The 16,541-nt window shown below is 29.8% G+C and overlaps 1 protein-coding gene across 3 annotated transcripts in view; it reads left to right on the top strand.

Annotated features, from left to right (window-relative positions):
* The first annotated feature begins 1,748 nt into the window (after positions 1-1,748).
* LOC122271184 (uncharacterized) overlaps positions 1,749-16,541 on the top strand; it is an 18,405-nt gene continuing 3,612 nt past the window's right edge. Inside the window, exon 1 of one of the 3 annotated variants that reach the window (XR_011637070.1) lies at positions 1,749-1,862. Coding sequence is in view for 1 of the 3 variants with exons in the window: in XM_071182782.1 (XP_071038883.1) it covers positions 9,097-9,134 (38 nt within the window). In the remaining 2 variants the exon portion in view is untranslated. Of the gene's footprint in view, positions 1,863-8,553; positions 9,135-16,541 lie in introns of those variants that run through there. The other 2 variants (XR_006226231.2, XM_071182782.1) reach the window with 2 other exon arrangements.

The following is a 16,541-nucleotide window of genomic DNA, read 5'->3' as shown; positions in this document are numbered from 1 at the left end:
AAACCTCTCCGAACTATCACAGAACATTCTTTCTTTATTTTTAGTATTTATTCCATTATTTTATTTCATTCATTATCTCGAATAAGCCTATGGTTATCTTAAATTACTCACTTGCGGCAGCAACTTTGCTTGGCTGTGTTTTGGGACTATCGCCAAATATATATAACTCCTAGCCCCCCCCCCCAATTTGTGATTCAATCTTTTCTAAATTTTGTCATATCATTTTTTTAATGTCAGGAATCCAAATACGCAAAACAATTATATGTTTATTTAGAGAAAGTGCGTTTTTGTGTCTGATTTCTTAACTTTATTAATAGTTAGCACTAATTAATTAGCATATTTGAAGTCACCACCAAGAACCATTAAGATTGACACTTAGTACGTGAAAATCCGAACATTAGAACGAAAGTTATTCAGGGTGATATCTTTTTTATTTTGCCCACTGTTCAATTATAAGAAAGAAAATATGACACATCTCCAATTGGTCTCATATGTTCATTTATAAGAACATAAAAGATATTTATCCAAACTTGTGGATAAGTTTAAGAAAAGGATTGTTAAAGTTAACAATTCCACTATGTGTAGCAAGTGGTGAATGTGTAGCTAGTGGTGAATGTGTGTCCACTATGTGTAGCAAATTAAAAGCTATGGAATCCTGTTTTAGGGTTAACAATGAATCAAGATAATAAATTCTTCAGCAATAATTTTTATCGAAAATATGAAATTGCAAAAAAAAAATGATTTTGAAGAGTCTATAAAATTGCTTGTGTTTGTTAAAGCAAAAAAATAAAAAAATAAAAAATAAATAAATAAATAAAAAAAAAAAAAAAAAAAAAAAAAAAAAAAAAAAAAAAAAAAAAAAAAAAAAAAAAAAAAAAAANTAAAATAAATAAAAAAACAAGTTTTAATGTTTATGCTTACATATTTGTATTTCATAGAAGAATATGCTCATTGAAAATATAACTTATAATAGATATTTATTCTAGAATATTTTAAGTGATATTCTCATTAATTAAATTAACGGCTTTCTTTTTTAACCTTGAAAGAGTTAATTGTTATTCATCTTCTTCATATGTTTCTTAAATTAAAATTTAGCGGTCGATATAGATTTTATTATTTTCTGGTAGAAATATTGTAATTTAAAATATAAGAAGCAATTTTATGCATTCTCTCTACACCAGAGAGACAATTCAAAGAAAAAAGGAGTTATTAATTATTATTTTCAAATTCAGATGTGAGATGAGATGTGACTGAAGTTTAAAACTCAACAATGATTATTAACATCTTCAAGAAAAAAACAGCTTACAGTTTTTTTTTTCTAATAGGAAAATGTTTTTATTGTCTGATAGCTGTTGGCTTTCGTTTTTCCTGAAAAGATTTTTGCATGCGCAGTGGCGTCCTCTACATATCGAAAGTCGAACTGTATTTTTAAGACGAGAAAATTAACTGAATTTGTGGTGACATCTATACGCGTATATATGACTTTAAGATGATTCAACGCATTTGCGAATATTTGTTCTCTAAACCAAAATTTTTGTTAGATTTTTAACGATAAAAAAAAATTGTTTTTAACACTAAATATCTGATTTTCAACTATAACAAAACATTTTATTTTTCTATTTTTTTTTCCGATGAAATCTATTTGTCCCTTCAAATACCTAAATTTTGTATATTCTAAAGAATTTATCTGGACACTAACATTAATTTTCTTTCCATTTTTTTATTCCTGACAACTAACATGAGTGCATGAGAAGATTAGTAACAAAGAGAGTAAAATAAAATCGTAATATTAACAGAAATGGAGAATAATGTTCTTCTTTCTTTCCATGACGTTCTAGTCGTCCATGTGACTATAAATGTGTGTATATATATATTTCATATTGCTTTTTTCGGAAGATTTTGTTATTACTTTGTGGCATTTGCTTCATTTTCAAGCTAAGTATATTTTAACCTTCTGAGCCTTTGTAAGGGTGGGACATGTGTCCTGGTCCTTACTTTCTTAAAAGGCCCTACACCAGAGAGAGTAATTTATTTTTTTTATTGACATTTTCATTTTTAAATATTTTTTCAAGTACTTTAAGATATGTTAATAGAATGGAAAAGAACTGTTTTTTATTATTGCTTTAAAATTTTTATTTTTAATTGTAAGGGAACTTTAAATAACAGTAACAATTCAACAATTGTTTCTAAAACTGATCTAGAAATGATCTGATCTAGCTCCAAAAGAACTTTGTAATTGCCCCCATAGACAAATATAGCAATAGTTATGCAATATTCTGTAAAAAAAATTTTTGGTTCAACTTTTAAATAAGGAGTTAATAAATAGTAAAAATTTTAAGCTTAGTAATTTAAATAACAATACTATTATTGTATTTTTTTTTTTCATATATAAGAGGTTAAAAATTAACGTTAACAATGTTTAATTTAAATACTTAATTATCAGTTCAAAATTTCATAAAATTGCTATTAAATTTAGAGCAATCTTTAGTGGGTTTAATACTTACCTAATCTGTTACTATTTTCTCCAAATATTTAAATAAAATTATTAGCAATATTATTAGAAAAGGAGTCTTCATAAATTATCACCAATAACCATCTTATTTCAGAATTTATTAAAAATTATTGCAACTTTTGATTTCCAACATCTCTTTAAATAACATTTCCCTTTCAAAACTAAAAGATATTCCTTTGAGTTATGATTATAAAAATATAATTGCGATTTTAATTATTGGAATTTGTAAAATATTGTATGTATTTTTAATAATTATCTTTAAAAAGGAATATATATATATTTTCTTTTATTCAAATAGATAGAATACCACCAGGATTTAATTTTTCGTCCGTTCTTGCTAACTAATTTCCACAATTTTATGAAGAAAAAAAAATTATACTCTAAATATTAAATTTGTTTTATAGATTTATTGATGCTTTAATAATCTTCAATTTTCAAAATAATATGATTTTGTTAAATAATACTTACCTCGAGGAATTAATTTTGCTTCGTAATCATGACGATAATATTAATCTTAATTTTTTTAAATTAAGCTATTAAAAAAGATGAAAATAACGGCATTTATTGTTGAGTTATACGAAAAACGTTTTAAGTTTGAAATAAATAAACTAGTTACATGGAATTCTAACGCTTCTAAAAACATTTATTTAAATACTATTTTTAATCAAATAAATAGAATTAAAAGAATTTGTAGTAAGATTAATTTCTCCAAAAAACATATAGACAAAATTCTTCCAAGAAAAAACAATGAATAGCCCAACTAATGCAATTAAATTCTATATTAAATCATTGACTTGTTTGTGTGAATTTATTTACACAAAATTTTTATTATCTAAATTGATATTTTGACCATGTGCAAATCCAATTCGAGAAAATCTGGGGTTCTATGTATTACATAGAACCACGGATGTACTTAATATATGGGTTGTATATTAAGTACATCCGTGTACTTAATGTATGAGTTCTTTCTATGTACTAGCAGGTTTTATCAATCTATATCTATCTATCTATATATATATATATATAAGTATGTAATATTCCACAGGATATAGTGCTTGGCACTGAGCATCCGTCGATTTTATTTACACAAATGATGGAAATGGCCAGTTAAAAACATAGCGATATTTAATTTACCGATTACTTAATCAAACGCAGACAATTTCAACTACTTGAGGTAATGAATTAAATACACTTTTACTAATAGATGATAANACTTACCAGCAAAGTCTTGTTACGATTTTTATTTTGTATTGAATGTGTGAAGTATATTGAAGAGTTTACTCTAAAATACTTATATCTTTTATAAAAAATGGATCGCCGTGAATATCTTAGGAGATAACAACAGCGACATAGGGTTGAACATAATTTAGCAATACAAAATTACCGGGAAAATAATCGCAGTACTGTCAATACGCGACAGCGACATGCACGGCGAAGAAACGTTGAAGAGTCAAGACGTTTAACTGAAAACGAATAATATGGAAAAGAAATTGATAAAAAATGTTGTATATAAGGAGGTTTTGTAAATAATTTTTTATTTTATCATTGTTTTTTCTTACTTTTAATTGTTTTTTACTTACTTTCAAAAAATCGTGCAGTCAGAAATATTAATTAACAGTTCATATTTGTTTGAGATATTTCTTAAATAATGCATAAAAGTGCAAATCAAAAGTGCAAATGCATAAGAGTGCAAATCACAAGTACCATATAGGGAGCATCCGGCATCCTATAAGATCAACAATGATTTGAGTTAGTAGGGGTAAAAAAATGTACTCGAGGGTGCCCTTTGGCGAAATTGGCGACTTATGTTTGGCGCCATTCCTGTTTGCTCGGAACACCGTGGTAATAGGAATGCTGCCAAAATATAATGATATTTCAATAAAACATTGGAAAATTTCAACAAAACATCGGCCAAAACTTTATAAAATTGCAATGAATCCGATATGAGCAAAATTAATAAATCCAAGAAAATGCATTTTAAATCGAAACAAAAATTAATGGAGTAAGCACAGAAGGAAAAGGAAAAAAACAACTCACTGCTTCTTTAAGCTTGAATATCCTCAGATTTAGGTGCACCGAATTCTCTAATAGCAGTTGGATACTGTCTAAATTTATCATGAATAGAATCTGTGTACCTCCATCGCCACATAAATTCGGCGAAATACGAACCGAAAATTGCGTCTGTGGTACCGGACTGGCGATGACATTTTTTTCTAAAGTCCCTTTTTATGACTGCCCACATACCTTCGATCTTATTGACCAGAAGAAAAAGTAACCAGCCGGTATCCAAGTTAGAACTAACGGAGCTCTGAAATCACATATATCATTGAACATTTAAAAATAACGCTAAAATCTAAACCAATCAGAATCACGATTGGGTTTCGACATCTCCCAGCTTGGTGATCAACCGCGATTACAACTTAGCGAGAATCAAGGGGCACCCTCAAATATAGACAACCCGAGTTAGGCTCTGCCACGTGTGCTTCGAATACGGAGATTAATCTCCGGCTAATGCCCTAAAGTAATTTGTTAAATAATATTGCTTCCTTGCTTTATATAAGTTTATATTATTGTTAGTATTAAAATTGCGTTACATAAGTTTATAATGCTGATAACAAGGACCTCTGACATATTACAATCCTATCATATTTTCTCTATGTGATGTTGGTGCAGAAAAATTGCCAGCTAATCTCCAGGAAAACGATTTTAGTTTTGTTCGCGAAGCGAACAAAAATGTAATTGCGTAGCAGATATCTGGGGTTGGCGAGCGGTAGTGAGCAGGGGGCGAAGCCCTCTAGTATATATATATATATATATATCAGGTAGGTGAAAACCATAAACCATTAACATGAACTAACATACTAAATGACAAATTTAATATCACCTTGTGAAAAGCTCTACAGGAAATAGCAACCTAACTATCAAAAGGAAAAAATATTAAAAAGAAGTTAAAAGATATTATATTTCATAGCTAGAATATAGATATTATTAGTTAAAGCTAATATATAGATAAAGATATGGATTATATTTGATAGTTGAGTTGCTATTTCCTGTCGTGCTTTTCACAAGGTGATCGTTTTACCCAAAGCATTTTTTTATTACAATTCTTAAAAATATTACTCATTTGACGTCACCAACATAAAAAAAATGACGCTTATGTTTAAAATTCACCCATTAGACGTTCTGAAAAAAATATGGTCCATAAAATCTTAACAACAGACGCCAAGGTATTGAATAAAATAAACCTAAAGGTGTTGATGCTCGAAGAACATCATTTAACTTTTACAACTCTCATAAAAACGGGGGGAATAATATTTGCATCTCATCTTCTCGTGTATTTCAGCAACCAATTTAACTATTGCCGTTACCTGATATGCTTTGAAATCATAGATTGCTTTAGTTTAATGATTTAAATCACGTTTACTAATTGAAATACGTTTTAGATCTCGGTTATTCGACTTCCTTATTGTAACATTTCCTAAGTAATAAGAAGCATTGGCATTTCTCGGAAAATATTCAATGAAATTTAATCAGATTTTTTGATATTGCAATAAAAAATTACATTAAGAAAATGTAAACATTTTCTTATCTACAATTCAAAATTGTCTCGACAGATGTTACATTAATCAATTTTATTTTCGGTTAAGCTATAAGTTAACTATTTTCATAAATGAGAGTAATTTTTTTTTCTCCACTTTCGTGTATAGTTTTAGAAGTGCTAGGATCTCTTTGTTCCCAAATGAAAAAGAAAAAAATTGTGTAATGCTCTGGCTTTTAGTCGGACTTCATAACTTCGTTTATGAATAGCACTAACTAGTTTTTATTTGTATTTTTCTTATTTGTGTACAGTATTTGAAAAAAAAACACGAAATTATTTGAATTAGATTCCAAGGGGCTATTTTACCCAAACACTCAAAACATGACTGAACTTACACTTTATGGATGCTGTGATTTATTGTATGTCCCCGACCCGCCCATCTATGGGCATACGGGAGAGGCATTAAAAACACAAAATACAAAATTTACATCAAGTGGATGGATGGCAACAGGCCATCAGATACAAAATTTACAATACACAAGAAAGATAAAGAACAATGCATAGCGATAAAGTAAGTAAAAACTGGTTGTGTTTTCAGCAAGAGACAACCGAATCAAAAGATCCTTATATTAGGTCTACAGACCCTTATTATGGCCGTGCCTCGCTGCTATAAGAAGCACCCAAAACATTCACAAGAAATAAAACACTGGCAATACACAGCCAAAATGGGAAAGTTAAAAATATATAACAACGACAAGTTAAAAGAGCAATAACAAGCCAAAAGGGGTACAAAGTGATCAGGATAGTTAAAACCATGAATCAATAGGGACTCATGAAAATAAAACCAACCAGTGGTAATACAAAGAAGTTACATGGGCTCAAAAGATTTAAAAGTTAAAACCAGCAACAAGTCAGGGCCGTAGAGGTATACAAGTCAAGACTAGCAAGAAGTTAAAACACAAGAGGCGCACAAAGTAAAAGCAAGCGTGCAAAGTAAAAGCATGGATGCTGTGATATTAATTTTGTGAAATTTGTTTTACGCTCAGGACCTGTTAGAATTTATAAATTACAGATAACTGTCATAAATGGTAAAATTACCGGTAAATTTAGACAAAAATCACAAACTTCCTAGAACATTAAGCCTGTTCACACATCGACTCGTAAGCGTAACATAAGCGGAGGGATACACCGGAAGTTCTCTAAATTTCTTCCGGCTTTCGGAAGCTTGTTATTGTTTACATTCAGCCAACCATCCACACAGCACTGTAAAAACTTTTTGTGTATCAAATCATCAAAAATGGTGATACCTCTTCTCTACATTAAAGTGGTGTATCAGTAAAAGTCATCATAACCAAGTTCCTGGTGTAGAATGTTCCTTTATACACTACTTCGGGAAAAGCAGCCGTCACCACGCATGCTATTCGGTAATGCTAACATTCATAATTACTCTAAGATATGATACACATAGGAATCAGTCAAGCGTAGTTTACCCCTTCCCCATCCTCATAACCAATTAAACAAAGAGTTAAAATTTCTGTACAATACAAATCCTTAAAAAAAAAAAAAAAAAAAAAAAAAATTCAGTTTATTTGGACAAAACATCACATTAGAGCTAGAAAATTAACACTGAAAAGGTAAAATCAGTAAAGTTACTTTTCCGATACAATCTAAAACAAGAATTCTAAATTTAGGAGAGGCATATATAAAGATACATTATATAGAGATGCATATGTATAGAGAGATACAATATTTTTTGTAGCATAAAATTTATTTCGAAATCAAACACAACGTAGACATAATATCAATATGAATTCGAATAAAACTAAAGCGAAAGAGATGTTAAATATTATGAAATTATTTGTTAAATATTATATAATTGAGACAAAAACGTACATAACAATTTATAACTGTTTAGATAAGTAGTTTGTCAAATCAGTTCGTCAAAAAGTTTGAAATTACTTAGCAAGTAATCAATATTTTTTATCAATCAGGACTGAAATTTGCTTGGCATGAAATGGAAAATCCAGAAAAATATGCACTTCATGCAATGTTCCGCCACCATATTCTTTTGAAATTGTTCACCATTAATAATAATCCAAATTTTTTTTTTCATTTAAAACACGTGCTTTACCAACATTTCGCACAAGAATTTAGTTCTATACTATTCCACGATTCCAAAGTCATTTCTTATGTAAAATCTGGGAAAAAAATTACTCTCTGTAAGAGTCCAGTCGAATGCATTTCTAACATAGTACCAAACAAAAACATTCCATTTTGCTCTTTAAATACGTTATATCCTTAAGCTAGGTCTCGTAGTAAGCGGGTTCTTCTGTCTATTCAGTTGCGAATATGCATTACGGAATTCTCATTAATCACTTGGGATTATATGAAAGCTAGAAGCAAAGTAAATTGGCTGGTGTAAATTTCATACTTTTTGTTACATCTTCATTCAATTGGTATGGTAATGGGGCAAAGTATAATTTTCACTGATAAATGTAGTCTTGCCGAAGCCTGACAGTACAATGGATCCCCCATCATGTCTTCATAACACATTTTTGTCTAATGTCCTGGCATTCGTCTTGTCTAGTAAAGGTTTGTTAGAGGTAGAGAGGCATTCTTTTAAGCAAATGTGATGTAAATCTAGACGCTCTTTTGTGTGTCCTCTTTTTTTCAAAACTCTAGAAACACGATATTACATGCCTCTTTTGTTCTCTTCTCCTTTTATTTATTTCTTTTATTTTTTTTATCGCTTCTTTTTATTTTTGTTGTCTAGTAATCTGCATACCGTGTTGACATAAGGTAGTAACAGTATTACAGAGACAATCATTGGAATTTATGTACCGATTTACGACATCGTATTTCCAAAGTGGCCGTAACCCTGAAAGATAAGTCGTAAACGCTTTTCTCCAATGGAATCATGGGTAATTCTGTACGAAAAAGAACACATTCGCTACTGCTGGGAAAATTCTTTATGATTCGAATAATAAATACAGTTGAAGCGGAAAAATAACGCTCCATTGTTTTTCATCCTTCAGAACTTGATGGAATGCTGCTGATAAATAATAGTAATTGTTTCAATACTGGGTACAATACCTTATACGAAACTTATTATTGTATAATATTACTTAATATATATACTATTGATATATAATTCAATACTTATTATTATGTAATCATTATTTTGATCCCTCATACAAAGTAGTATAGATACTCAGATATACATTTTGAACTTTTCTCAGCAAAATCTTGAAATATGCTCTTTTATTTTCGTTGTATGAGTGCATTTAAATCTTTTATACGGAAGTCTAGAAATATGGAGCTTGCAAATAAATCAAATGTTTTTAAAAAAAATTATAAATAAAAATGACAAATGCAATCCATGAACCTGGAACCTGGGATAGTATAAACTTTCTTTTTAAGCAGTTTTGTCTTTCCTAACTGTCGCTACTAAGTATGAAATTCATAGACATCTTTAGTAAAATTTACTAGGAATTGATTAAATTACAGTTATCAATTGCATTACAGTTTTTTTATGTTTACTGGAAAAACAGTTCGTTTTCGAGGGAAAAATGAACCATCTGCTGGGACAGTTCTGCGTCGAAAATGTCACCGAACTTTCTGATGTTAAGAAGCTTGCACGCGTGTGGGGCTTTGTAAAGTAAACAACCCTCCTTTTTCCATCCCATTTTTAATGAAATCGAACTAATTCTGATGACTGGCACATGCGTGGAAGTTTTTCGCATATGAAAATACACAGTAGTAACGGTAAGTGTCCTACTTTTTCAGTATGTTTTCTAAGGAATTGTTAATATACAAGGAAACTGTATCCACCATTAAGAAACCCTTATTAGATTTATCATTCCTGCATGTCCTCTAAGAAGTAAATAGCCAAGTTACAAAAAATAACTTGGTTCAGTGCAGTCCTCTTGTATGGTGGCAATAAGATGTCAGTGCTGCCATCTATGCATGCATGAGAGAGATGCGATCTTTAACAGAGTGACGGACGAAATAAGATAATATCCAGTAAGTTGAGTCTTTCCAAAAAGCAGGGAAATCCCCTTTTCGAGGTAGCGCATTTCAAATAATCATTCAGCTTGTAAATAAAGTAAAACGTAGTGTTACTTAAACAATGGTCAGGGCCCGACTTAGCTTAATTGGGGCCCAGGCCAAAAACTTCTTTGGGGGACCCCCTCTGCTTCACTACTTAAGTAATAAAGAACCGAAATATATGGATGTATTTAAATTTTCACCTCATTATACGTATATAGCAAGAAAATTGATTAAAATCTTAAAAAAAGCTATTAAGTCCCCCCTCCCTCCAATGGTCAGACGAAATATCGTTCGGTTCATTTTATTGATTTTCTGACAATTCTATGTCCATCATGTCGAATGCAGTTTCCTAATTGTTAACTTTGTCATCCAGCTGCAAAAAATTCATATCCTTGCTGACATTAGGGCGGAATTTAGCTACATTTTTCAAATTACGATGGCTCACTCAAGCCAATCAAAAGCCTGTATTTTGGTAAACCTATCCCATTTTGCGAAATGTAAAAATAGTCTTTGGATTGGCCAAATTTGTCCTCCGTAATTGCGAAATTTACCTAAATCCCGCACTGGAAAACCATGGATTTACGAAAAATAGATTTTTTGTGCTCATACGACAGATTAATGAAGAAGCTAACATAAAACTGACGGATTTTACACTGCACTGATATTTTGTTTAAAAAATGTTCAATAAAGAAAGAAATCTAAAATAAACTTTCTATTTGATTTGGGGCCCGGGGCAACTGCCCCGTATGCCCATGCCTTTGTCAGGCTCTGACACTGATTCGTTTTTCTTAAAGTGTAATAAGTGCATTTTCTCATACATCAAGATAATTAAGGGTGAGCGTTTGAATGATTTTAAAAATATGGGCAAAGTTTAATCAATTTGGGTGATGTTTTTAAGACTATAATGTGTTTAAACTTCGCAGTCGGAAAAACTGCATTATTTTTATTAATTTTCTTTTCATCAAAACAAACTGATATAATTAAATTTTAAAGCATTCTTTTTAATTTTAAATGCATTCCGCGCATTTATTTTAAATTTAAAGCATTCCAATTTGAACGCATTTTAAAAATTACTATATTGAGTTTAAACTCTAGAATTTAATTTTTTTAATTTTTAATTGTTGCTACTCATATTTATTGCTGACTATAGTTCACTAGATCATCACTTAATGTATGAACCAGAATAGAAATAAGAAATAAATTTTAACAAGAAATTAGTGTTTATGAAAAGCTACCATATTTTACTTTCTAATTGACGCTTGTAAAAATATGCATATTTGAAGCAGTTATTTGTGTTTACAGGGATAGGCTTACAATATTTAAAAACTATGTCTATAAAGTATAGATTTCAATAACTTCATACTAATGAGCTTAGTTCATTTTGAAAAATCAGCAAAAAATTATTTATAAAAATTTATTGTTATAAATAATAATAATAATTTTAGATAAATAATTACATATTGTTAGAATCGTAAATTGCACCATTAAAATAATTTTGGAAGGAACAAGTATACATTTGTCATAAAAAATTGATTTAGAATAAAACTTAAAAATATTTTAGTTTATTAATTATTCGAAAATTCATGTATTTAGTGGAAAAAAATCCTAAAATGTTAAAAAAAATTTCAAAAAAATTAATCACTCTAAACTAGAAAATAAAAACCATGAAAAATTATTGTTAATTGACGTGCATTATAAAAATGAAGAGAGAACTAAAGTTAATGTGATTAAACGAAATAACATTGACTTAGCAATCGAAACTAAACACCCAAAAAGTATTAGAAACGGAAGTATAGATTTCAAAAACTACATACTAATGATGAGCCTAGTTCACTTTGAAAAATCAGAAATGATTATGCCAAAATTTTTTTTATTTATAATAATTTTAAATAAATAATTGTGTATAGTGAGAATTGTAAATTGAACCATTAAAATAATTTTGGTAGGACACAGTATACATTTTCTATAAAAAAAATTGATTTAAGATCAAACTTAAAATACTTTAATTTCTTAACTGTTCGAAAATTCATGTAATTAGCGAGAAAAAAAGAACATTTACATGTTTTTTTACAAAAATTTTCAAGTTTAAAATCTATTTAGCATCTTGGTTGGCGCGACAGATCACGATACGGAAATGTTCAAAAAAATAAATTACTTCACGAAGTCAATCAATCTAAATTAGAAAATAAAAATTATGAAAAATATTGTTGATTGACGTGCATTATAAAAATGAATCGAGAACAAAAAATAATGTGATTAAATGAAATAACATTGACATAGCAATCGAAAATAAACACCTAATCAATCTTAATTATCAGGTGATACTATACAGCATTATAGTTTTTACGCGGCTTAAACCGGTTTGTACTTGTTTATGCTCGTGTATCAATTAGTTAACATTGTAATGCAATACGTTAAAAAAAATAATATATTAATGCAAATAGGAAGTATGTAAAAAATCTCCTGAATAAAAACCTATTACATCTTNCCCCCAAAAAAAAAAGCTTAAAATGTTAATAAAAATTTTCAACAAAAATAAATTACTTCACGAAGTCAATCAATCTAAATTAGAAAATAAAAACCATAAAAACTATTGTTGATTGACGTGCATTATAAAAATGAAGAGAGAACAAAAAATAATGTGATTAAATGAAATAACATTGACATAGCAATCGAAAATAAACACCTAATCAATCTTAATTATCAGGTGATACTATACAGCATTATAGTTTTTACGCGGCTTAAACCGGTTTGTACTTGTTTATGCTCGTGTATCAATTAGTTAACATTGTAATGCAATACGTTAAAAAAAATAATATATTAATGCAAATAGGAAGTATGTAAAAAATCTCCTGAATAAAAACCTATTACATCTTTGTTTAAACATACAAGTATTGCATATAAACTAGTGCAAAATATGCAATTATTAAAAAACTACAGTGCTTCTAATGATTCGGTCTAATTATTATAATATACTATTATATTGCTTGATATAATAAATACTCTATATTTATATAATATATCGTCTAATTTATCCAATCGTCTAATTTACATTATAGTATATTGTCTAATTTAACCAATTGATACACGAACGTAAACATGTGCAAATCGGTTTGAGTCGCGTAAAAACAATAAAGCTGTACAGTATCACCTGATAATTAAGATTTTACATAGAATCTTATAGTGCGTTTAATAATTTGGCCAGGGACTGTACAAATACATGGCGGGAGAGAGCCCCCCAACAGGGAGGGATGCTTCTGCTGTCACTGAATATGAATATAATTCTCTTATGTGTAAGAAAACAAAATAAGTAAGACTCACCTCCATTATGTGAATTTTCTCCATTTGGTGCGTCATCTGATGAAATGGAATTTCCGAAGTTGAGAAATGACTTTCTGTTTTTGAAATAACCACTACAAAAATTCAAAACTTCTTAAAATCAAAGGAATACAATGGCTATTAACCAAAGCATAAAAAGAATCAAAACTTTTTCGAGTTTAATTACTACATTCAACTAAAGTGATCACTCTTTTGAAATAATCAGTTTTAGGAGACGCATCCATGCTACAATTGGGTATAATATGAAAAAAAAACACAACTACTTCCACTCCGAAAATTTTACTAGGAATGATATTTACCTTTTAGTTTAATTAATAAGTTGAGTTTTAAATATGTTTTAATAAATTCATAAACTTAGATAAAACAACAAAATAAATTATTTCAAAAGGAACTAGACTAATACATTTCCAACCTGACGAGTAGCGACTCATAACAACGCATTTCGTTTAATTTTTACTTGTCGCTAGAAATCAGGTTCGCAGTAAATGCTGTTTACTAGTTAAATTTAGTAGGAATAACACGACCTGTGACGTAGGCTACAGTATATCCAATTATCACATGAGTTCTTCACATATTCATCGTTGATATATTCAAACGAACAATGTCAAAAAGAGCTACCATTTTTGAAGATTAAACATAGCATATATCCAGGTGTTCGTTCTTTTTCACCAAATAATATATTTCATCTAAGTAATTAAACATCATCAAAATTCAGTCACAGTATCCCATGAGTAGAACAATGCTTTTATGAAGTAAAAGTCAAAAGATCGTTTTCAATAACGGATTCAACGCAAATCAATGAATTTTAATCTTTCAACATAGCTTTTACGGACGATTAGAGGTTAAACTTTGAGTACGCGCATCAACACTCTTAATTTGAGTTACTCTTTGCAAAAATAATAAATAAATAAACGTGCTGACGATTGAAAAAGTGACGGCAGCTGTGGTTCACGTTTGATTTAAAATCGTTTGCTTTTTTCGAACAAATATTTTTTAAACTTTATTTCTAAACATGTATCTATTGAAAAACAACGTTGCGTCTAATAATTTCACCTCGAATTATTATATTATACTAATATAATAGCTGATATAATAAATATTTTAGATTTATATAATATATCGTCTGCTTTATCCAATCGTCGAATTTATATTATGCACTGTCTAATTTAACTAATTGATGCACGAACGTAAACAAGTGCAAACGGGTTAGTTTCTGTCTCGTAAAAACACTAAAGCTGTATAGTATCACCTGTTAATTAAAATTTTACATAGACTCTTATAGTGCGTTTAATAATTTGGTCAGGGACTGTATATGAAACTCTGAGGGGAAAACGTGATACCAATTCTTATCTAGCATTCTAATTTAGGTGTCATTAAATAAAACACAAAGAAATGATTTCTTTTAAGTGGAAAACAAAACAACGTTTTTCTATTTAACTGTAAAAGTGAGAACTTTTCTCCCTCTTTTACACTTAAAACGGAAAACGAAGACTGGACGAAAGACAAGAAGAAATTTTAGGTTGTGATTGAAGCAGATTAAGAAAATATGCACCCGAGGTGTTTCGTTCTAGGTGTGGCAAAAATAGAATAGTTTTTTTCCTTTTTGGTCCCTTTGAGAAGTTAAGTCGTGATTTTTTCTTGTTTTTATTTATGTATCCATAGTTTAATAACTCAACGCATATTTCATCAAAAAACTGAGATCAGATTTTTTCAAGAAATTTCTCGAGATATAGTTAGATATCTTGATCTAGTTAAACGCGATCTATGAAGTTTTTTTTTGTTTTTTTTTTCCTTCAGATTTTCTTTATAAAAAGGGATAGATAGCTTTTTATTGCTTATTTAAGAATTTGTGTATTAAGTTTTGAAATAAATTGCTGAACTCACGTCGTATTTTCTGTTAGTTGTGACACTACAGAATTATTACTAATGGCAGAGTTGTGGACTTTTGAAAAGTTTAATTGGTTCCTTTCAGAAAATGTGAATTTCTTAAATTATAATTCAAGTTAAGTTATTTGAAAGTATATTGAGACACAGTAGCTCACACTTTATAATACTATAAGAGTTACGGACCGTGGCGGTAAAATCCAACAATAGCGCACTTCGTGGCGACTTTTTGAAATCTCGCCAAGTTTACCAAGTCGGCGATCATTACTGGCATCAATATTGCTTTTTGATTATTAAAAAATGAAATAATAACGGTAATAAATGAAATAACGGTTTAAAAATGAAATAACATCAAGAAATCAGAAGCATAAATGGCGAAAAAATAAACGTCTTTTACGTCTTTTTTGACGAAATTCAACTTTGGTCAAATAACCAATCTGGTTTAAGAGTTTTAGTGGTGCGATCAGACGTTCAAAATAATCTCCCCAAATATCTTCGGGAAACATAGTTTGGCGAGATTTGAAAAAAAAATCGCCCATGGCCTTTTTTAATAAAGGGGAAAAAAATCAAATCTCATTGATCTTGTGGGGAAAGCGCTTTCTACTATTTCAACGGTCATCTATCAAAAGGTCAATATGGAATCGAGTTAGCATGTCTTGTATACTAGTGAATTGATGTTTAATAATCGTAGTTTTAGTTTACGCCACAATCTAACAGAGGAACTAGGTGAAACGATTTTTCCTCAAGTACATGTGTTTGAAATATAGCAAATAATTCAGGGAAATAAAAATTATGAGATTGAGGATGCGAAAATATCATTGACTAGAATTATAGAGGAGAGAGTTTCTTTTAATTTTATTACCGTCGTTAAACAGCCGACCCAATTTTATGGGTTTACGACTATTAATGTTCAACTCCGTAGCCTTGTAATTTTGAACCCAATCCAGAAAACATGGGAACACCTGGATCAAGTATTGGGAGAAATTCGCATTTGCGTTACATGGAGAGAAAAACAACGAAAATCTCCCAGAGTTAGGCTCACGGTGAAGGGACTTTAATCCATGATCCGTCTACCACTGAGGATATTTTACGTCATCACTGTTATATCGGTGCAAAAGGCGGATGCGGAATTCGTATCGACCAGCGTGGCTGGGTTTCGAACCCAGTTTACCTCATTGGAAAGCGAAAGTATATATATATATATATATATATGTCATG

The sequence above is a fragment of the Parasteatoda tepidariorum genome, chromosome 6, assembly GCF_043381705.1.
Source record: "Parasteatoda tepidariorum isolate YZ-2023 chromosome 6, CAS_Ptep_4.0, whole genome shotgun sequence".
Lineage (NCBI taxonomy): Eukaryota > Metazoa > Arthropoda > Arachnida > Araneae > Theridiidae > Parasteatoda > Parasteatoda tepidariorum.
This window is presented reverse-complemented; position numbering and strand designations above follow the sequence as displayed.